This window comes from Amblyomma mixtum, chromosome 10 (assembly GCF_055824585.1).
Source record: "Amblyomma mixtum isolate Tamu chromosome 10, ASM5582458v1, whole genome shotgun sequence".
Classification (NCBI taxonomy): domain Eukaryota; kingdom Metazoa; phylum Arthropoda; class Arachnida; order Ixodida; family Ixodidae; genus Amblyomma; species Amblyomma mixtum.
Genome location: NC_143021.1, coordinates 30,036,397 through 30,059,436, shown reverse-complemented (window position 1 = coordinate 30,059,436; position 23,040 = coordinate 30,036,397). Strand labels below are relative to the sequence as shown.

Here is a 23,040-nt window from a genome sequence, read left to right as displayed (position 1 = left end):
ATGTTTCGTCTCTTTTGCGTTCGAAATTTAAGTGCTTATCGAATGTGACCCTGTACTTTATTATGTATGAATTTCTGTATGCTCCCTGCTGCCTTGTAATGGGCCCCGGGCCTAGTCAAGATACTCTGAAGTAGCTTTTTGCCCAGGGGCCTTTTTCTCTTTTAGAGAAAAAGAATATGTGTATGTATGTAATGTAAGTTCATAGTTTTCCAGCGCAGTGGCACACGGCCCAAATAAGGGAAAAAGAAAGACGAGAAGAAGGACGAACACAGCGCTGAATGACAACTGTTTATTTAGCGACGCACACACAGCATAGAAACCCTATAACCAGCGCAGGTGCCCACAGTGCAAGGAAAAAAGAAATGCATCACACATTTATCATAAAAACCGTAGAAGAAACGTCTTTCCTGCCTAATACAGTAGAACTGAAGTGACGCTAAAGCATTGTGAACCAGCTTTTTTCACATGATACGCAAGTTTCACGTGTAGTTTCAAATATGCTTCTGCTAAGGAACTTCACGCTTGAAAAGCTCAGTGTACAGCTCTTGCACGTACTCTAGTGCCCGACAAGTCATGCATCCTCACCATCCTTCTGATCTCTTCAGATTCTTCTATTATTCATAATGTTTAGATTCTTCACATATGCCTTGGCATGCGCCCTGACTTTGTCAGGGAAGAAATACAATATACTGCATTTTCCACAATGGTATTGACCTTTTTTTTTTTTCAATGACCTCCTCTTTACGGCTGGTGGCCGCTTGCGATGACTCATCTCATTTGACACGGTGAGTACCCCAAGATCAACACGGCATCACAAATACCAGCGGACCGATCGGTTGACGACGGCGCGACAGAGAACCGACCCGCCAGATGCGCACGTGCGCACTGAGTTGGGCTTCGCGGTGCGCATGTGGCCGGCGAGGGCGCGGCGGCGCACCGGCTGACCTGCCACTCGGCGAGCGAGAACCGCCGCGCCGTTGCTGTCAGGATGTATATACACGTGGAAAATCTGGATGAGCCAGCTGAAGAATGTTCTCGCATTATCTTGCAACCTTGTTACCGTGTCATGTAGAAGATGTATTTTTTTTAAATTTACCTTCGTCAATTTATTTTGCAGTAAGAAGACCGATTGCAACATCTTTGACCTAAAGAGATCCCTTTACTCAACAGTTTTTGAAAGCTGTTGGTATACTGGATATACCGGATGTTTAGTTCAGAATAACTCACCCAGGTTTTCTGTAATTGGGCACGCAACTCTTTGTGTATGTCTCAAGGAGGCTGCTTGGTCATAAGGGGGGGGGGGGGACTTTTATTGTCAACAATTTTTTCCTGAGTGAACTCATGAAGTCACAGAATGTATAGATTTTATTCTTTCGGTATTTCATGTGGAGTCAGCCACAAAGTGCAAACAACCATTGGTCACATTGCAAAAAAATGCAATGCTTTCTAACTGTAACAAAAATGCAACACCAGCATCAGCACTTGTATATTTTAATCGTGGACCAACACCAGCCTTTTCGACAATCAAAAACTACACCCCCCCCTCACACCCACACACATACAAACAATTTTTTTCACAATTGACTCAGATTTAGAACGCACAGCACACCTGGGAGGACAAATGAAACATTGATATGCACGTAAGATATATCTCCCTTCATGCTTCTTTACCATTTCCAGGACTAATGTTTTATTCACGAATCTCATCCATGTCGCAGATGTCCTCGCCGTACATTGGTACCGCGACGCCGCATACTGATGCGAAATGATCGATGCATTCCTTCGGCACGTCGTCCACAGCTTGTTTTGATACAAACAGCACACATTCTGAAAATGAAGTTAACGTAGGAAAAGGTCGACCATGGTTACGCAGATCTGGCGCAGGCTCTAATCGTCTGTTGCTACGAATAGTTGCGCAGGATCGGTGAAGGGTAATTGAGTTTATTTTCCGAGACACTAACTCAGCGTTCACATGGAATAAAAGGCGCTCCTAGTGCCTTCAATGCACCCTACAGACGGTTCATGAATCAGCTCAATTAAAAATGTTCGATAAAAAGACCTTAGCACTAAAGAGGATGCATGCAATAATAAGCCTAAAACCGGGTAAAATATGTGGAGAGTTATGTGGTCAATAAAGATACACAATCACTCTAACAACAGTTTCGTTTTAGCTTCTACAACTAAGGAAAGGATGAGGACAGGTTGTCGGAATAAGTTTTTTTTTTTTAAATGAGCCACATCTATATCAAGAAAACTAGAGAAAAATGTAAAAGAGATATAGGCTAATAGCGAAATCTGGAGATTTAGCCATATATTTTTATGTATGTAAAATGAGAATGGAAATGTAAAGATGTATTTTTGTAGTAACTGATATTTACTGAATACGCTTGACACTTAAATCTACTATGTCGCAAAGTAGTTGGTCCAGTTTTGTTGTCAATATCCTGTTTTAGGCGACCTGCATGCCCTCCAAGAAGAATGAAGAAGGTGAGCACAAATTTCTGCCTTGAATATTTTCCAATATACCCCAGAAAAAACGCTAGTGAGAGGCACATACGCGTAGAACTAAATAGTTCGGGCGCCTATTATTGATTTCTTGCAACCAGGGCTAGATTTTTACTGTGGGCCTCCCTTCATCGCAGCATCAAAACAAGTCCCTAAGCAAGTTAGTCCTGTTATTTCCTTTCCTATTCATGACAATAATAAATTATTCCAGCAAATGTTACACTTTCCATGTTTCACGAGCATTCTCCATGAGGAGGATATGCAGAGGTTGCAGCTCCAAAGAAATATCTTCGTTTGCGTACTTCCTGTACTAATCTCTGTGGCCCATCCGAAAGTCCTCTCCTTTCATAAACCAGCCGCTGCTTTCTTAAGCGTTGGTTTTGAGAGTGTCAGTAATATATGAGTCCTCATCCTCAGGGAACCAAACCAGAATATCCGAACGTTTTGCAGACACCTGTCTTTTGGCGCAAAGCGCGCAAAAAACGAGCTTGGCGAAGACATGGGAAGACACATGCAAGCATTGTATTGTTTCTCGTCTTCGTCCTAGTCGTTTTCTGGATGATTTTTGTCAAGAATGGATTATCAACAAGGTTAAACGCATCCCTTACTGATCCCTATCTCACTTGGCTTGTGTATCTGCGTTCATAAAACGCACGCAAAAAAGAACATGCAGACAAAGAGATGCCCCGACACGGCCCTCCTTCTCTCCCTTTGCCTCCGAAAATATTAAAAATCTCTTAGCGAATGGCTCGAACTCTAAGGTCTGTCAACGTGAAAAGTCTCAAAGTGGTCACAGGAAAAGTGGACAATCAGCTGCTAGTAGACTTTGGTGCTGGGGAGTAGTAGTTCCATAGTGGTAGTAGGAGTTGTTTATTCAAGAATAATAATAAAAAAAGAAGGAAGAGATTTTTGTTAGACCTGGGATGTGCCTTCACTAGGGGAAGCACCTGACCTGGGACAGCGGAAATAGAGGGATAGTAGGCAGACTAAAGAAATGAAAGAGGTGAGGGGCGTCCAGTAAGAATAGGGTTGACAGAGGTACTATATACAAGTATTGTGATTAGATGACATATGTACAGGATCAGATGCAGGCACCGAAAGACTGCGCAACAGTGTCAAAGTCCCGGCTTTAGATATTTTCTCTCTGCAGCGTTTGTGTTTGGTTTTCAGTTCCTTGGACGTCTTAGATAATCTATTCCTTCGTACACGTTTACTTCTAGCGAAAAAAAATAGGGGGTGGGGGACACCTAGACTTTGCCTTAAAGGCATGATGGAACAGCGTTAACGGTTCGCTTCAGCGTCCCGGGGTCCTCTTTGCGCACCAGTTGGGTGACATGGACACCGTCGGACAAGGCACAGAAAGCTTACCCTTAACCGCGTCGAACGAATTTGCCTCAGCGGCGGAGGTGTAACGTGTCTGACTCGGGATCCGTGGGCTGCGCGTTTGAATTGTACATAAACCTAATCTTGTTTTCAATGAATTAATTTCGTGTGTTGTTCTTACGCGTCATAGTGACAGCTTAGCCATTTTGCGATCGTACATTAACAATATATGTGATGTTTTATTCGATTTTCAAATCAGCCACTGCACATGTTACATCCTCGCATTTTCAACCAACCTGCATTTTCCCGCATGACGCTTTCCAGTCCTATGCTGAAGGGAAGCCTAAACGGTAACGCGTTAGATACCAATACAGTTCACTCAGAAACCAGTATACGTGCGTAAAAGGGAATCCGGAATGAACAATTTGTTTACGCACATGGCGTCATAGTAAGCCTCTCATTAGCTCGCTGCAGTTGATACAGATTGAGTCGGCCTGACCTTGTATATGGCTATTCTCTACAGGAAGGACTGTTAAAGGCCTGTTCGCTGGGATAGCGTTCTCGTAGTAGCAGTAGTAGCCGGCGTAGCGCCAGGGTGGCAAGCACGAGAAAGAAATAGGAGGAGAGTGCGATGAGAGTACGGGTATGCACAGCCGGATGGGGGTCGCCACGTTAAACACCCGCAGTGTGGTTACCACGGAAGAAGCCGAAGTAGGTTTAGGTAAAAAGTTCAGGGTAGGGGAAGAGAGGAGGAGCGCGCAATGGCAGTGCAGATTGGCAGGATGCTAATCGGGGTTAAAAACATGGTTCACTTTGCAGTTTTAGCGTATGACGTCTTACAGCAGTCGATGTCTTGTGGACACCGTCTGGTGCGACTAACTCTTTGGCTGTAATGGCCGTTTGAGGGTCTTCGGAATGCACAGCCTTGGGGCGCAAATGTCGTCGGTGCGAATCCCACACATATTTTGCGCTTGCCCTAATTTAGTAAGTTTATCCACAAGAACCTGCCAAGTCATTTGACAGTACTTGAAACATTCTCGGTCAAGCGTGTGGCCCCTAAAGTTTTTGCAAATGATGCTCCCTAGAGGGTCCCACTTCGATAGCTGCTATACTGTCCCGTACATAAGGGATCGAAACCATAGGTATAAATTAATGCGCTGCCCGCTCACTCTTGATATGAGACAGAGTGTGGTCACGTGGTCGCTGTTTTGGTTAATTGGACGTAAAGTGTATAGAGACGCGTCTCTGACAAGTATAAGTAGCAAAAACTTTCGCTCTCAGCAATCTCGACCAGAGAATCAGACAAAACAAGAATGGCGTCCGGTCAATGCCAAGAACTGCGAACGCACCGAACACGGAATTGGCTTCGGAGAAGGAGCGTGTTGGCCGTGGAGCGCAATCCGTTCAAGAGGCTTCACGTCGAGTTATAGCACATATGGCTCTGAGAGGCGAAGGTGAACAGTACTCCGGAGACACTGCTCATCTGCATACGTTATTGGACTTCGCCACGAGTTAACAAAGGGAAAGCGAATGCCGCTCCCTGCTGCTGCTGGCTTGCCAATCAGTCCCCCCTTCAAGAAGGAACCAAGTTGTTCTTGAAACGTGGGTTGAAATTAAATGATTTGTTGCGATCAGTCTTTCAGAATTTTTTTATGAACGTGAATTCGGAATGAACAATTCCTCATAAACGTGCATTACCCATAAATTTAAAGGTATAGCTTCCTTCCTCTAATGCTGAGCTTAAGTGATCACTGCACGTTTTTTTAGGCTTTTTCTCCAGAGCTAATTTACGTCCCTAATGTTTGGCCTTAATACAGCCAAATACCTCGAATAGATGTTTATAATGATGCGACTGCATAGGCACTGTTCAAAAATTGAAATATGTATTGCGTGGTTGACGATGCTTTTTTTGTACACCTATGTTGTTTTCGAGATATAGTTGAGAAAAGTTGTTACGATTTACGCATTCTTTTTACGACTTATGAGCGGTGATGAGTTAGCTTGATTCTTTTTGAAAAAAAAACTGAAGGATGACCTGTGCATGCGCAAGCATATCTACTAACCTTATAAGCTTAGAAGAGAGCAGACAAACCTGGAACAGGTATCCACAGCAAAGAAGCCGTGGCTGTTATGGAGACACACGATAAGAGTCATTTATAAAGTAATCTGCGGCTGTAAGCATTAGCTCTTCCGCTCTTCATGGCTCAGTGTTTGCTATATCACTGGCAGAAGTGAAGTTTTTAGCATTTCAAGTGCATTTTAGAGAAGCGTTAATCCCCTCGTAATATTCTTGACGTAAAGGATGGGTCGCACGAAATATCTGAAGCGACCTGCAAAACAAAAATGTGCTGCTTACCATCTTGGTAGTAAACGCCTTGAGCGATGACACAGTTCTTCTGGTTGGTGTAAGGAAACGCTATAACTTGGGTGTAGCTCGGATCTTCAAGCAGAATATAAAAACCGAGGAACGCTAGATTCAAAGCGGGCAGGATGACATACGTGCATATTTCCTTACTCCTCTATAAATAAATGCCAAATTCAGCTAGTCAATCCAGAACGGATTTTCTCGCTCTAAGGGGGCCAATCCCTGTTCAGTGGTTGGTCTAGATTGCATTTGCGAGTACCAATGATCGTTCAGGGACGTTTAAACAAAGTATAAATAAAAAAAATTCCTCGGAGCGGGAAATGAACGCATAAACAGAAACCGCTCTGATTCCACCGCTTGCCTAGGTGCGGTCGCCTTGTCTTCAAGGCGTCTTCACAGCGAGGCTTCTGACGAGCACGTGTCAGATGCCACGCGTCCTTTATATGCCCATTTCTGTGAGCAGTGGACAGTCAGCTGCCCACTCCAGCTTTCAACGTAGCAGAAGCTCCCCGAGTGAGCTTTACTTACAGCCATTCATGGAATCTGGCGGAAGGGAATTCTTTTCTACCGACCGCTATGGCTCGTACAGCATGGGTCTACACATGGCTATAATTCCTTTTGAGGGCATTGGAGCTTTCCTACTGCAGTTCGCTTTTGTCTAGAGCTCAAAGTGCAGACAGTGAAAAATCTGGTAGGCGAAGCCGATGCCCGATTCCAACAGGTTTCTTTGCCAAGCACAAATACCACCTTGTTAACTCTCATAAAAGCGAGGTTTCAAGTTAACGCGATGATAATTCATTGCCAGAGGTTGTTTCAGAAGTGTTGTCCACACTTTGTTGCGTCTATTAAGTGGATCGTAATAATGGGGCACAACTGTCGCTTCAAGAGATGTTGAATGGTATGAATCTCGTGAATAGGTCCAAAATTTGGTGGCCTTCCGCTTTAAAAGGAATGAGTGCTCATCGACAAGAAGATCCGTATGCAGCACCGCAAATTTTTAGATTGAGGAGATTAAAGCCACCGAGATGATTTAATCGTTTCTTTTATAAAAGCGCACGGCGACTACGAAAAAGGAAAGTTAGTGAGAGATAATATTTTTGCCGACATATTCTAGAAACATCTTGGCGTCAGGTATTACACTAGCCCACAGTTATCATCTTGCCGAATTATTACCAAGGAGTGCGTGTAATGCTGCTCTTCCGATATTTCAAGGGAAAAAGAAGTATTTGCCAGCAAAGGGAAATTTAAAGGCTTCAATATTTAGCGCTTTGGTTGATAGCCACAGAAAACTTTATTCAAAACGGCGTCGCCCGGCATTCACCTACAACAGGAAACGACAGCGGACATAAGCATGAATATTTATAAAGTGGCAGGTGATGGATAGCCCCACACTCTCCAGGAATGCTACACAGAATGAACATATTGGACTTTCCTGTTGTTCGTCGTAGGCTTCAGATAACGTTTTTATTTCCTTCTATTCCGCTTCTTGTCAGCTCAATAATTTAAGTTAAATGGCTGAAAGCGTCGTTAAAAAAGGCCGTTTGAAGGCCAGAGTTGGCTACCTTCCGTCTTCTGTTTCTCACTCGATGCGAGTCCGCATATGCATGCTGATTTCTTGTCTTTTAGACCTGAGTTTTGGCTTTTGTATTGTTGTGTGCTAACTTGCATCTTTGTTGTCTATAAATCCACTCCTGTAACAGTCCCAAGAAGGGACTAACAGTATGTTCAAATAAAAAAATGAAATAAGAATAACAAAGCAGGCGCATTAGAAATCATGCTTTTGACCCATAACCTAGAAGTCAATGTCATTCAAAAGCTGTCTTCATTCTCAGATGAAAGGAGATTTTCTATGGACACTCTGTGGGGCTGGCTCTGGGGCAATTTTTACCGACTTCAACTCCACGCGCTCTCTTCCAGTCATCAAGGTGCCCGCGCTGCGCATGACCAAACGCTCGCTCGGCAGATGTGGCGATCGCTGCGGTGAAGGTTTGATAAGGGCAGCAAAGCTGTGCCCGGGGGGACTTCCGCGGGAGCGTTTCTAGAGCGTGGCCACGGATTCAGCGGTCAGCACGAGCAGGCAGGATGTATGCAACGATGGGGAAGAGGCACTGTACCAGGATGAAGAGGGCAGACGGAAGTGGCGTCTGCAAGGATGTAATAGCTGTTTGACATAGGTGCCTGCTACGCAAGCAGCCAGGCTTCAAGTAGCGTTTCAAGCCCTCATCACTGCCAGTTTGTGTCATTCGCGCCTCACTGTACTTTGCTTAGTTCCTTATAACTGCCTTTCGACTCTATTTTTGTTCGGCCGCGCTCAAGTGTAGCGCCTGTTTTCTTCTAGCCTTAGCATTGCGCTGTTCCGAGAGATTGCGCATGCTTGGCTCCGCTGTTCTATGATGTGTCCATTTTAAATACTTGTTTTGGTCCGGAATAAACGGGTATTTTCGTACCGATTCTAGGTGTGTCACTCGTGGGGTGAGGCAACGGCTCGCGGACGCCTTTCCGTGGAAGGCGAGGCCTTTCATATGAAGGTTGCACAAAACTTCTCAAAGCTAGTTTTGTGCCACAGCTTGCCTGGCTAGTAGTGGAACCAATTGATTTACGCATCACAGAAATTCGGCAATTAACATAGTGAGAAAAATGCCGACATTACAGCATCCTGACAGCAAGCCGTTTATAAATGTACAATTCGGCAGTTTATGCTAAGAACAAGAAGAACCTCATAGGGACAGGAAAATTACGATCTTGTTTCTCATCTGTGAAAATCGAAGTCCAAACGAGAACGCTGTGAAACCGTATTGTCCTACAATACCGTTTTCCTGAAACCTAATAGTTTTTGAGCAATTTTCATAAGCGCTGGCCCATAGCCGTGAAGAGCATCTAAGGAACTATGCTGAAATGCGAACTATCGAATAATAAAAATTGCTCTGAAAAAAAAAAATCATGGACATTTACCAACATATGGCAGCCATAAGCTAGCGGCGAACATGCCTTACTAACCTGCGATTCACATTTTATGCATGAATCACGCACAACTCCTAAGTATTTAAACTTGACTGATTACTGCAATAGTACAGCCTGTAAAATAAATTAAAGCTATCTCATTAAGCAGTTTTTGTGCTGAAAAAATTATATATTTTTGTTGCCACTAATATTTACTGAAAACAAGTTCAAGCGCCTCAACCTACGTGCGGACTGAAGCTTACAATTTTCATGAAAAAAATCATGAAAATTGTAGGGTTTACCACCCAGTGACGAATCTTAAGTGGAAATTTGCGCGCATAACGCGGGTTCTGGCCAGAGCAAGCTGAGGTCCCGGTCAGCGTTCGCCGCGCGCCTCCGCTCTCGCTCCGAAGGAAGCAAGCCACAGTTATTTGAGTGCACAAGTGTTCATACAAAGTCAGCTGCATTACATAACACGGCACTAACTTCCAGTCCTCAGTACAACACATAGTCCAGCCGCAGCCCCCTTAAGCGTGCCCCAGGAGCCACGCGCACGCTGCAAAGGATATGCCACATACGTGACAGCACAGTCATAGTGAAGACCAAATGCCGCACGACCAACCAAGGTGTTAAATCGCGCGCGACACAACGAGACCGAGGATGGGGCATGCGCGGAGTACATCTTGACGACGCACGTCGTACGTCGTTGGATAGCGCGAGGCCACCGGTGATGGCCGGCGATGACGGAGCACCAGCCAAATCAGGTCCTTCCGAACTCGGTGCGTCAGCGCCGCACGTACGGACGACAGGACTTTGGGGCCTGGAATCAAGCGTGCATACTAGGCGCGCGCGTTAAACGACCCGTGTTTTGGTCCCCCTGCAAAAGCCGGGGCACCCGTGAGCCAACTTTACGCACCCTCCAAACTTCACTCAGAGTGACCCAATGGGGGCTCGAGGTCGAAGCGGGAAGAACGGCAGGGAGAGTGGTTTGCTGCGGTTATCGGAAGAGCTTCTCTTGCAAGAGCGGACGAGCAGCGCGGCCACCTGGATTACGCTCGCGGACACCCCACGGGGGGTCCTCTTTAACGCACAAAGCGGCAGCAGCGGCCGCGCACTTGAGTCACTCAAGAAACTCAATCCCCACTACCTAGACTGAAGAAAGATTGTGTCACGCAACTGAGCCGTGTGGTGCCTCAGGGACTATCAGTAAGTTCAGGACACGACACAACTCATTACTCCCTACTGATGCCTGCCGTAAAAATATATTTTATACCGGAGACAAATTTTAGCTCTGGGTTCGTAGTCATGAAGCTTATTTAGTGCTATGTTGCGCTCAATATATTTGAATGGCTTTCTTGGTCGGAGGAAACTACGACGGAAATTGATTGTTTTGTATGGCTTTGTGTCAGTGTGATTAGTGCAGCAGATGTGGTTATGTGGGACCGAATTCCATACTGATTGAGGCAAACAATACCGCATATGAATGATTTAATGTGTGCCTAAATATTTTTAATCTCTATTAATTATCGCAGTTTAGATGGATACCTGCCTGTAACTTGAGACAATTTAAAGATTTTCGTCTTTTTTTACAAGCACAATGTTACCCAACTTGAGCATTCTCGATTACACACCTCACTCTCGCCAATGATAAAATATAAGCAGTATGTGGGATTCCAGCATATATATCTTGTATTTTATTATGTCAACTGTAATTCCATCAAACTTGGCCGCCGTATTAAGGTGTCGGTTTTTATAACCTTGATGAAGTGTGTTTCATCTTTATTTCTTCATTTGTTATCTTTTTAAGCTTTGTCATATAAGCGCTTGGCCTTAAGACTTTTATCACCTGTTGGGGCCTCAGCCCCCTTCTACATGACTGGCACAAGTACATATAAACAGCGCTAAACGACAGGACTAGAAGAGGAGTAGACAAACACGGCGCTGACAAACACAGACAAACACAGCGCCGTGTTTGTCTACTCCTCTTCTAGTCCTGTCGTTTAGCGCTGTTTATATGTACTTTCGCCATGGAACACCAACTCGCCCAATCTACCGTTCTTCTACAGTTCATGACTGGCACGCATGAAAAATAGAGTAGTCTGGCAAGGCGATAGACAACAGGATCCTTGATCACGTCATGTAATCAAAATTAAAATAAGGCACAAATCTCAGAGGTGCATACAGAAAAATATAAAGATACAATATGAAGAAGGTGAAAGCATTAATCATGAAATTTCACTATAGATTTAAGTGAAATACACTCGTCTACTTCCATCTCTAGAGCTGGAATTGCTTTTAAGCGCAGGTTAGCAAAAGAGCGAACTAAGTTGATCGGAGAGATAGCTTTGTACTGTCAACTTAGTTTCTTCCTGTCCCTTTTTTTCTGCGCATGAAACCAGCTGGAGTAATGCGCCATCCGGCATGCAAAAACGGCGTCGCAAGTTATCCCTGTAGAGCGCTCGAACAGAGCACCGGAGAGTGTGCTGGCGTAGTTTAACGAGTGTCCTAGGCTCCACCTTATTCTGCCTGCATATTCCCATTAATAGCGTTTAACTTCTTGTGCCTTTCAAAGCAATATCAAGCCTTTCTTGCATGCTTTCTTAGCTACCATAAAAAAGTAGCCCCGATTTACTTCGTAAACGTAAAAAACTAAATGCGACGTATGTGCGCTAGCACAATATGTAGTACGTATCATCCGTATCCGTATCACCCGTATCATCCGTTTCCTATTCTTTGCAGTTGATGTGATAGCGTGTGATACAGTTTGTGTGAAACAGAGCGGGGGCTGATATTTTCTTCTCGGCCCCGAAGAAACTGCATCAGTTGGTGCAAAGGAGTAAATTCTGACACCGAACGCGAGCCCGACTGCGTGACGAGGCACCGTCCACGTCTCGCCGATTGCGAAGAAGATGTGGTACATTCAATTCCTCTGTCGTGCGGCAACTGCTATATAGGCCAAACAGGGAGATGACTCAACACAAGGCTACAAGAGCACAAAAGGAATCTAAGGGACCCAAACTCAGGGGAACTCGCCTTACACTGTAGCCAGTGCGAGGGCTGCACGCCTGCCCTTGGAAGAACAGTTATTCTTCGCAAGTGTCAGGACACCACCACAAGATTGATAGCAGAAGCTCTGGCTATATCAAAATGCGCAGATAAGTGTGTAAGCAACCCCTCTGTGCGCCTTAGTGAAAAGGAAATGCCATTTCTGAACGCCAATGATAGGACGAAAGATTGGAGGAACGGGAGACAATTCCGGCGATCGTGCCAAGAATGCGTGAGGTGATGTGTTGGCTTCTGGTTTGTTGTTTTGTACCTAGTTCTTATATAGGCTGGCTCAGAGCACTAAAACACAGTTGTTAGTCAGCGCTTGTGTTTCCGTCCTTCTAGTCTCGTCCTTGTTACTGCTGTGCTGCAATTTTTCAGTATGCAGAACCAACTAGCCAGTCACTATGTTTTGAGATAAGATGATGCTCCCGAGCTCTTACCTCCGTGCGAGAAACTAGCAAACGTGAACGTGTTTTCACGGCGCTCAAGAATGAAAATTCAGAATGATAACGAGTCCTTGGATGCATTAATACGAGGCCAATGACCGAAGACTGAGTTTGCATCATTGAGGACTGTCCAGACATCGATAGCGTAGGCTGTTTTGAACTTTGATGCTGGCCGAAAGGGCACTCAAACGGTTATCAAATGGTAGGCACTACTTGTGGGCACGCCTGATAAAGGAGGGAATCCCCACATGAGAGGATATGCCTGAAACGTTCGCATGCATGAATGCTTGGTAGCTGAAACGAGACCGAGAAGAGGGGGAAGCTGAAAATTGTTGTTACGGAACAGCGTCGAATTGATAAGTGACGTCCAAATTAGGCTCCTGAAAGCCTTGCTTGACGAAATAAGCACTAGAATTAAGCTGGAGATTTGTGAAAACTTTAAATCCTGCATTGTAGTCTTCAGTTGTTCTGCCACTTTGTCTTGTTGGGAAAACTATTGGTTCCATATTACACAAGAACGAAGTGTTTGCTTGTGCCCTTCTGGGCCACGATTTTATGAGGAACTGGAATGCAGCCTTGTTTTTGTTTCATATCTGCTGTTCGTTCACTATGCAAAATCAGCTTCTAATGAAGGATGAGAGCTGGGAATTTATGTTTACGCTCATACGAGTTACTTGTGAAAACGTGTGGCAGGGAATTGAAACCTAACCTCAGTGGTCGTCCCTAACAGTGTGACCCACAAACTACAAAAAAGTTTTGACCTATTTTAGAAGGCTACTTCGTCCAATTTAGCACCGTTCATTTTGACTGCATATCAGTTGACACAGTTATTTAGAGTAGTATTTATTTATTTATTTATTTATTTATTTATTTATTTATTTATTTATTTATTTATTTATTTATTTATTTATTTATTTATTTATTTATTTATTTATTTATTTATTTATTTATTTACATATACTGCAGCCCCGATGGGGCTATTGCAGGAGTGGGGGGAAGAAAAAAAAAGGCAGAGAGGGACAACATATTCAGAAGTGAACACCATTAAAATACAGAACAGAAATGCAACAGACTAATCACAGATTTGCAACAACATTGAAAAATAGGTTTGGTTCCAGGGAGCGTATATCACCGGGTAAAGAGTTCCATCGTTCGATAACACGAGGAAAAAAACTAAATTTGAACATATCAGTGCGCGCGTGAATGGGTGTTACATTCAATGGGTGGTAGCTCCTTGTAGATGAAGATGCTGAAAAATGCAAATACTCAGACAGTGAAGCAAAGCGGGATGAATTAACAATACCATGAAAATATTTTAAACATTCATTGTCGCGGCGGGTACAAAGGAGGGAAAGGCCTATGGCAGGAAGAGTGGATGAAGGTGAAAAATGTCTGTCATACCGTCGGCAAATAAACCGTACTGCTTTCCTTTGGACGGATTCCAGCTTACTGATATCGGACTGTTTATGAGGATTCCAGATTATGGTGCGGGAAAGTCAGTAAGATGCCGATTGCGCAATAGGAGATTAATTGAAACTAGTCCGGTGGCTGAAAAGATAATATTTCCCCTGTGTACCATAAAGAGACGTGCCATCTTTCAACAAAGAATCCCGACTTATGAACTCAGACGTAACGGAATTACTTATGCGCCATGTTACTTCGGGGCCGCAATAATGTTAGATATATTATCAAGTCATCGCTTCTTCCATTCCGTGCTTCGTGATTTTGATGATTCTGTGTTTCACTGTGATCCTCTGGTGCAACACCTAAACATGTTTTCCTAATAGGTACGCTTGAAATGCAGCTTAGATAATGCGCCAAACTTTGAACTGGTTGTGGCCATGCCAGCACTCATTGTTATGCCATATGCAGTTTTAGGAGCATTTCTTGAAATATTTCTTGAATCGTCATTATTTTTGACTTGCCTCCAAACAACCACACAACCAAAGTTGGTCTTGTTTATAGACAAAGGAAACCGGTTTGTGTGTGAGGAACGAACGCTTTATTTTTCTAACATCCAGCTGTTGTAAAAGGCTTGAGCGTAGTTCCGCTGTTGAGTTTCTTTAGGCGTTAAGCACTAACGCACATTAGTTACCTGCCGGCATCGGTTGAGAGGATGATTTTCCACTATGAAACAATTAGCTGCAGCTTTCGAAAATTTAATGAAACCTTCCGTAACTGCAAACCATTTCGTTCAGTTTTTCTTGGTTTCTCCAACTGATTTTTCGTCTAGTTATTGCATAAGCTATAAGTAACTAGTCCATTAATTCATTTTGAATAAATAAATAGCTTAATGAACTAGGTTTAAATAACATAATTGCTCGTTGTCTGAAAATTCGCATTCATTTCCTATAGATCAATAGATCTTGTTTAGCATTTCTTGGTGTTGCTTTAGGGCCTTTTCAAGAGACGGTTTTGCGTCCTTTATTGCTTCTACCTTAGCTCAGTACAATAGTGAGTGCTATTTATGGCAGTGTTAGAGTTTTGCTTTCTTTATGACCCTCTGCTGTTCTGACCAATAAAATTATCACTTTCAAAATGTTACGTTTTCTATTTTTTTACTTGCTTCAACAAGTGAGAAATAGAGATAGGTTTGCATAAAGCTTTCTTCGCACCATCAGATGGAAAATACCATGCAGCAGTAACTGCTCCATTAGCAGTCGATCTTTCTTATGTTAGAAGCCAGATATGTGGGACTGATCACAATTTATCTCTTCCGTTATGCTTAGTTCATTATTCTTAATAAATTTTATGAAAAATAATTTAAGTCTTTCGAGACATAAGCTAAACGAAACACCTAACAGCGTGCTCTGCCACGTACTTTCCCCTTACCCTGCAAGTTTAATCTGGCTCCGCAGCAAAGTAGCTATTTTTTCTGGACAGTGCGTACAGGCGTGCCATGCAGAGGATGACGTCATATCCTCCAAGGATAGTTTCCATAGATCGCTCGAGCGTTGCGAGGGCGGTACATAATCCAAACGGCATCACATTAAATCCGTACAAACCATCTGGATCACGAAAGCTGTCTTCTTATGGTCGAATGGATGCGGGGGAATTTGCCAATAACCAGATCGCAAATCAACGGAGGCGAAATATGGCGCTGAATACAGGCGATCAACTGTATCATCAAAGCGAGGTGACGGGCATGCGCCTTTCTTTCGTAGCTCATTTAAATACGGCAGGCGATTGTCTGTATTCGGCGTCATTTTTCTCCTCCGTTGATCTGGGGTTCCTCAATTCATTGCGGGCATGTTTCACCGGGTAGCTGGGATCTTTGGAAAAGTTGCTGCTCAGCGCGTTCTTCCTTCGCAACAGTATGTCCAAAGAACTTAATGATTTCTTCAACAAAGCGGCTCCAGGTCGTGAGAGTTTCCTTGTGGCTGTCAAACCAAGTCAGAGCTGCATAGCAAGGAAGAAAACATCGTTGTATAGGCGGGCGGTACAGTTCCAGCGATTGTACCAGCTGCACATTTCATAATGTTGGAGCCATTTTTAAACGTCGTCTTCGAACTCGCCGCGGAATGTACGCGGTTCTCGCTGATGGGGCAAGGTCATATCTTCTTCAGCTCGCTGTTCCTGGGTCTGCGTGGCTTGCGTGGTAGCCATTGAAATGAACTCTTGAGGCGATAAAGGTGACGAACCTGCTACACGGCGGCTGGGACTGGGTACTGGCGAATCCAAGCCGTTTTTAACCCAGCACCTCCACCAAGTGTAGCGGATGAAATGGTTTTAATACAGGCGAGAGGTCGACGGGTCAAAGCTGGCTACAGATGGCTCAGGGCCCAGATTAGTCTGCACAGGCCTCCCTCTTCTACTTTCTCGAATTTCTCACTATGCAGCTACGCGGCATAACACTATCTGCGTAATTGCCGATTGTATACTCTTTGATGACAATTTAAACAACGCATTTTAAATTCATCGTAGCGGACAAAACACCGGGTGAGGACCGCGTAAGCAATTTTTTTGGTATATCACACATTAAATTTGTACTGAGAGCTATGAACCATTTGCAGACTCCAGTCCAGAAATTGTGATATATTAGCGTGCGTTTTACCGCTGACTCTCTCGTTGTACCTAATTTCTGGTGTTATTTTCTCACCTTCAGCGTTTTTGTGAATTTTTGTTCAAAGAAGGTGATGGACAAGAACTACAACAGGGTGGCCAAACCCTGCTCATGCGAGGCAGCAAGTTGTAGGTTTTGGTCACCGAGACGACATTGCCTAGCTGTATTGCTCAAGACATGAGCTGTAAAACATGACCAATGAGTTAGAAAGGCAGAGCAGAGGGATGGGTCTTAAAATTAACATGCAGAAAACCAAAGTAATGTTCATCACTCTGGCAAGAGAACAGCAGTTCATAATTTTGTAGCAATGTCATAGAGGTGGTAAGGAAATACGTCTACTTAGGACAGTTATTTACCGCTGATGCCGATATGAGCAGGAAATAACAAGAATGCGAGAGGTACGGGGATCGATACCCCACACCTCCACCAAATATTGTTACGGGGAAATACTGTTTACATTTATTTACAAGCGGTAGGTGAATAGTTCCTAGCGGCGAGCAGCAGGAAGCACCAACGCGAACAGGGAGCACCACCAACCTCTTCTACTTCGTGCGACCCTTTCACGTAGGAGGCCACTTCGACTTCGACGTCCTCTTCGTCGTAGCATGACCGCCGGCGGCATGAGCGCCGTCCCGGCGTTAGGCCGGTGATAGAGGATCGGCCTGGTAGGGCTTGAGGCGCATAACGTGAACAATGTCGGTGGGTGGTGTACATGAAGAGGATGCAGGTGCATGAGGAGCAGCTTCATACGTGACATCGGTGACCTGACGCACAACAGGATAAGGACCATGGTAGAGAGACAAAAGTTTCTCAGAGAGACCGACGCGACGGAAAGGGGACCACAGAAGAACGAGCGACCCCGGTTCGTAGGTGACATGGCGATGGCGATTATCGTACAATGACTTCTGCGCTTGTTGGGACGCTTGGAGCCGAGTTCGGGCAATTTGGCGAGTGTCTTCAGCTTGAGCAATGGCGTCCCGGGCGTAGGTGGTGACGGGACGACTCAGTGGATGGCACGAGTATGTCCAATGGCAGGACGGCGTGTCTGCCGTATAAGAGATAGAACGGAGAGTAACCAGTTGTGTCATGCCTGGAGGTGCTGTAAGCGAACGTCACATAGGGCAATGCGAGATCCCAGTCCTTGTGGTCGGGGGAGACGTACATAAACAATATATCTGTTAATGTTCGGTTCAAACGCTCCGTTACCCCGTTTGTCTGTGGGTGGTATGCTGTGGAAATCTTATGCTTGGTAGAACACGAACGCAGGATGTCGTCAACAACTCTGGACAGGAAATAGCGTCCGCGGTCTGTGAGTAATTGACTAGGGGCACCATGTTGTAGAATAAGACTGTGCAAAAGAAAGTCAACGAAATTGGTCGCGCAGCTCGTAGGCAATGCACGGGTGATCGCATACCGAGTGGCATAGTCTGTGGCTACTGCGATCTACCTATTTCCGGAGTCCGAGGTCGGGAATGGTCCAAGGAGGTCGAGCCCTACACGGTGGAACGGCTCCATAGGCACGTCTATAGGATGCAGAAGACCAGGAGGTGGTGCCGAAGGCTTCTTTCTGCACTGACAGAGGTCGCAATTGGTGACGTAATGCCGGACTGTATGGTATAATCCAGGCCAAAAGAAACGGCGCCGAATCCGGTCGTAAGTTCGTGCCACACCAAGGTGGCCAGCTGCAGGCAGGGCATGGAGTTCTGCAATTATAGAAGACCGCAGCTGCTGGGGAATGACCAGAAGGAGGGAGGGCCCGTCAGGACGGAAGTTGCGGCGATAGAGAATGCCATTTTTATTAACGAAGAGCTGCAGGGAGCGCTTCAAGCTTCCAGAGCTGAGGCCCTCGATGATGGTTTGCAAATATGGACCTTTGCGCTGCTCCTCAGCGATGTTGCGTAGATCAGAAATGCAAAACAGGGAAGGGATATCGTCAGTGTCACTGAGATCAGGGGGCTCGACAGGGTACCGAGGCAGGCAATCAGCGTTTTGATAGAGACGTCGAGACTTGTACAGTCAGGCCGGAATGAAACGCGAACACGCATATGTCATACATTTCTGCTTTGCAGCGAGATATTCCTTTACAACCTATTTTCGATTATGCATTTCAGTAGGCCCTTTACCCAGACACATGAATCAGGCTAGTTGTACACTTCAGCTGAAAGTAGGCAGGTAAAATATTTTGCTTTCTTCCCATGCTCTGTTCGCGTTTCATTCCGGCCTGACTGTACACGACAGTGTACGACTATTCCTGAACGCGTAGCGCCCAGCGGGCAAGACGCCCAGAAGGGTCTTTCAGCGAGGACAGCCAACATAGGGCGTGGTGGTCTGTGACAACAGAAAAAACACGCCCGAACAAGTATTGCCGGAATTTAGCTACAGCCCAAACCAGGGCGAGGCACTCACGTTTGGTAATGGAGTAATTTCACTCGGCAGGCGAAAGCCGGCGGCTAGCATACGCAACCACGCGGTGCGGGCCCCGGGAGATTTGAGACAGCCCGGATCCGATCCCGTAGCCACAGGCGTCCATGCAAAGTTCAGTAGCGGCCGCGGGATCAAAATGTGCCAGAACCGGAGATGATTTCAGTAGGCGGACAAGCGTGGAAAACGCATTTTGTTGATCAGAGCCCCAGGTAAAGTCTGTGTCCGTCTTCAGGAGTTCAGTGAGTGGACGAGCGATAAGGGAAAAATCTTGAATAAAACAGCGAAAGTAGGAGCACAGCCCAAGAAAACTGCGCACGTCTTTCTGAGAATTTGGACGAGGGAACTGTAGCACCGCTGCAATTTTAGCTGAATCAGGACGTACACCGGAGGCGTCGACGAGATATCCCAGAATGGTGAGTTGCCGGCGGCCGAATTGGCATTTGGGCGAGTTGAGCTGGAGCCCAGCCGTACGAAAGACAGTCAGGATACTCCTGAGACGTTCAAGGTGCGATGCAAATGTGGGCGAGAAGACAAAAACATCGTCAAGGTAGCACAGACACGTAGTCCACTTAAACCCGCGAAGGAGTGAGTCCATCATCCGTTCGAAAGTAGCTGGTGCATTACAAAGTCCGAAAGGCATCACTTTGAACTGGTATAAGCCGTCAGGTGTGACGAAAGCTGTCTTTTCGCGGTCTTGCTCGTCAACGGCGATTTGCCAATAACCGGAACGAAGATCAATGGAAGAAAAGTATTCAGATCCGTGGAGACAGTCGAGAGCGTCATCGATCCTAGGGAGTGGGTACACGTCTCTTCTTGTGATGCGGTTCAGGTGGCGGTAGTCGACGCAGAAACGCCAGCTGCCGTCTTTCTTTTTAACAAGGACGACTGAAGAGGCCCAAGGACTGGACGACGGTTCGATTATGTCATTAGCGAGCATCTTTTCGACTTCCTGTTGTATCACTTGGCGTTCGGAACTGGGCACCCTATAAGGCCGGCGGTGCAGAGGAACGGCGTCACCAGTGTTGATACGATGCTTCACAACAGCCGTACGAGCTAAAGGGTGGTCATTGAAGTCAAATATGTCCTGAAAAGATACCAGAAGATTGGTAAACGCCTCAGCTTGGTCGGCGGAGAGATCTGAAGTGATCTTATTGGCAAAGTGGTCAGGTCTCGAAAGAGTTGTGACGTGATCGCCCGGAGAGGACGATACACAGTTTGTGACTGCAGAGATCACGTATTCATCGGTAGGGGACTGCGTGGCGAGGCACATGCCTTGAGAAAGCGTCTGGACGTGCGTACTGAAGTTGAGAACAGGTAACCACGCGCTGTTTGCGGAGACTGTGACAACCGTATGGGCAAGGGCAACATTCTTTGTGACGGGCAAATCAAGGACAGGGGTGATGATATACTGGCCGTTAGGAAGACGTCGAACAGATTTAAACAATACGTAAGTAGCGGCTTCAGGTGGAAAGCGGGTGAGGCCGCCGCGGTGGCTCAGCGGTTATGGTGCTCGGCTGCTGACCCAAAAGACGCGGGTTCGATCCCGGCTGCGGCGGCTAGAATTTCTTTGGAGGAGAAATTCTAGAGGCCCGTGTACTGTGCGATGTCAGTGCACGTTAAAGAACCCCAGGTGGCCGAAATTTCCGGAGCCCTCCACTACGGCGTCTCTCATAGCCTTAGTCGCTTTGGGACGTTAAACCCTATAAACCAAACCAAACCGAAAGCGGGTGAACACGGCAGTACAGAGACGGAGCACAACGGGGGCAGGTGGATCTGAGAGGTACGGTAGGTCCAACTCAACAACACTTGTATAGCACAGTCAATAAGGGCGGCGTGCTCACTAAAGAAATCAAGGCCGAGTATGATGTCATGAGGGCACTGATTCAGAACGGTAAAGAGCACGGTGGTTTGGCGGTCAGAAATCGTCACACGAGCAGCACACAGGCCGAGGACTGGGGACGTTGTGCCATCGGCAACTCGAACAACGGCTGTAGGAGCAGGCGTCAGTACTTCGCGGAGGCGGCGTCGTAGGTCGGAACTAATCACAGAAATGTGGGCGCCCGTATCAACCAGAGCAGAGACGGCAACGCCATCGAATTGTATGGTCAGTAAATTGCGCGGGGCACGAAGAACTAGACGAGCATTTTGGAGCCGGGTCGTATCTGCAGCATCACCTCTGAACGCTGCAGAAACTAGTTTTCCGCCTGTGATCGTCCGTAGGGGCCGGGAGAGGAAGCGCGCGGTCGTTGCGGCGAACGGGACTGGCGGCGCTGTGGAGATGGTGAGCGGCTGAAGCGGGGCGGCGGGACGTCGGTGGTGGGTCTTGATGTGTCCAAGGGTCGCGAGAAAGAGCTTAAGTCTGCAGCGTCGGGGCGATTAGGTGGGGTGAGTAACGGGTCCGCTGGGAGGAGTACCATCGACTACGGCAATGACGGGCGACGTGGCCGACACGGGAACAGTTGAAACAGATGGGCCTGTCGTCAGGCGTACGGAACTCGGAGGGGTTGCGCGGTCGAGGAGCGGCGTAAACAGGCCGGACAGGGTATAGAGGAGGGACTTCGGGTACTTGGGAGGGATGAAGAGCGGCGGCACAGTTCAAACCCAAGTTAGCAATTTCCTGGCGCACGACGGCTTGAATAAGTGGAAGGGGCAGGGGCTTGTTGGCTACAGGTGTTGCTAAGGGGGCCGTCGCAATGGCTTCAAGCTCATGGCGTACGATACGGGTCACATTCTCTGGTGAGGTCGGCTGGTTCCGATGACAAAGATATTGACAGGATGAAGACGCAGCCGTGTTGGGCAGGCGTGCGATATGCTGGGTGATCCGGTGGCTTTTGGCGTCCTCGAAGCGGCGGCATTCTTTTATGATGTCTGCAATCTTGTCAGTTTTTGTAAACGAGTGGATTGAAGGCGTCGTCTGCAATGCCCTTCAGCACATGTCCGAATTTGTCAGCCTCGCTCATCTCGTTATCCACCGTGTAGCACAAAGCCAACACATCCTGAATATAGGACACGTAGGACTCCGTGGATGACTGGGCGCGACTTGCGAGATATCTTTTAGCGGCAAGCTGCCGGCCGAGTGGTTTGCTGAAAAGGTCAATAAGTTTCTGCTTACAGTCATCCCAACTGGTCAATGTCTCTTCGTTCGTATCGTACCACTTCAGAGCCGTACCCTTAAGGTAAAAAACGACGTTCGCAAGCATGAAAGTTTGGTCCCACCGGTTGTTAGCGCTGCACCGTTCATACTTGCGAAGCCAGGTCTCGACGTCAGCGTCGTCGTCCCCAGAGAAGGGTCCAGGATCACGATGGTGAGTAAGGACGACCGAGAGTACTGATGCTGCCAAATCTGGAGGAGCTGCTTCCGTCATTGTCAGCCGTGGAAGGTAGCGGCGGCGTGAAAGGTAGGTCGGGGGTGGAAGGTAGCGTCCGCTGCGTAGTTCTGTCTTGTCGCACCTCAAACAAGATGTTACGGGGAAATATAATTTACATTTACTTACAAGCTATAGGTGAATAGTTCCTAGCGGCGAGCAGCAGGAAGCACCAACGCGAAGCGGGAGCACCATCAACCTCTTCTGTTGTTGTTGTTGTTGTAGCCTTTGACAGAATGGCACATACCCACACTGGGGGATCGGCCAAGAATCGGGAGGTAAAGGTTGGTATTCACCTGTGCGTAGTAAAGGCAACCATCGACAAACGCAGCAGGAAGCGGGAAGCACAGCGTTTTCTAGGACGAGGTTCGCCGAACCGCCGAGCTCATGCAAGACAAAGACCACACAAGGTAGATGTACTATGGTAGCGTAGGCTGCATAGAAGCCCATACGTTCAAAACATGGCGGCTTGTGGTGCGCAGCCAGCGCCGTCTTCGAAATGCGTGGACAACTAAAAAGTGACGTCATAATTAAAACAAAAACGCGACGTCGAAGTCATGT

The 23,040-nt window shown here is 46.5% G+C and overlaps 1 protein-coding gene across 1 annotated transcript in view; it reads right to left on the bottom strand.

The window, feature by feature from the left end:
* Positions 1-1,650: 1,650 nt before the first annotated feature.
* LOC149325502 (uncharacterized) overlaps positions 1,651-23,040 on the bottom strand; it is a 46,034-nt gene continuing 24,644 nt past the window's right edge. The window contains exons 4-5 of the mRNA XM_089563122.1: positions 6,185-6,268; positions 1,651-1,827 (exon numbers count right to left, since the gene is read on the bottom strand). Coding sequence (XP_089419248.1) covers positions 1,691-1,827; positions 6,185-6,268 — 221 coding nt within the window. The 3' untranslated portion in view covers positions 1,651-1,690. The remainder of the gene's footprint in view (positions 1,828-6,184; positions 6,269-23,040) is intronic.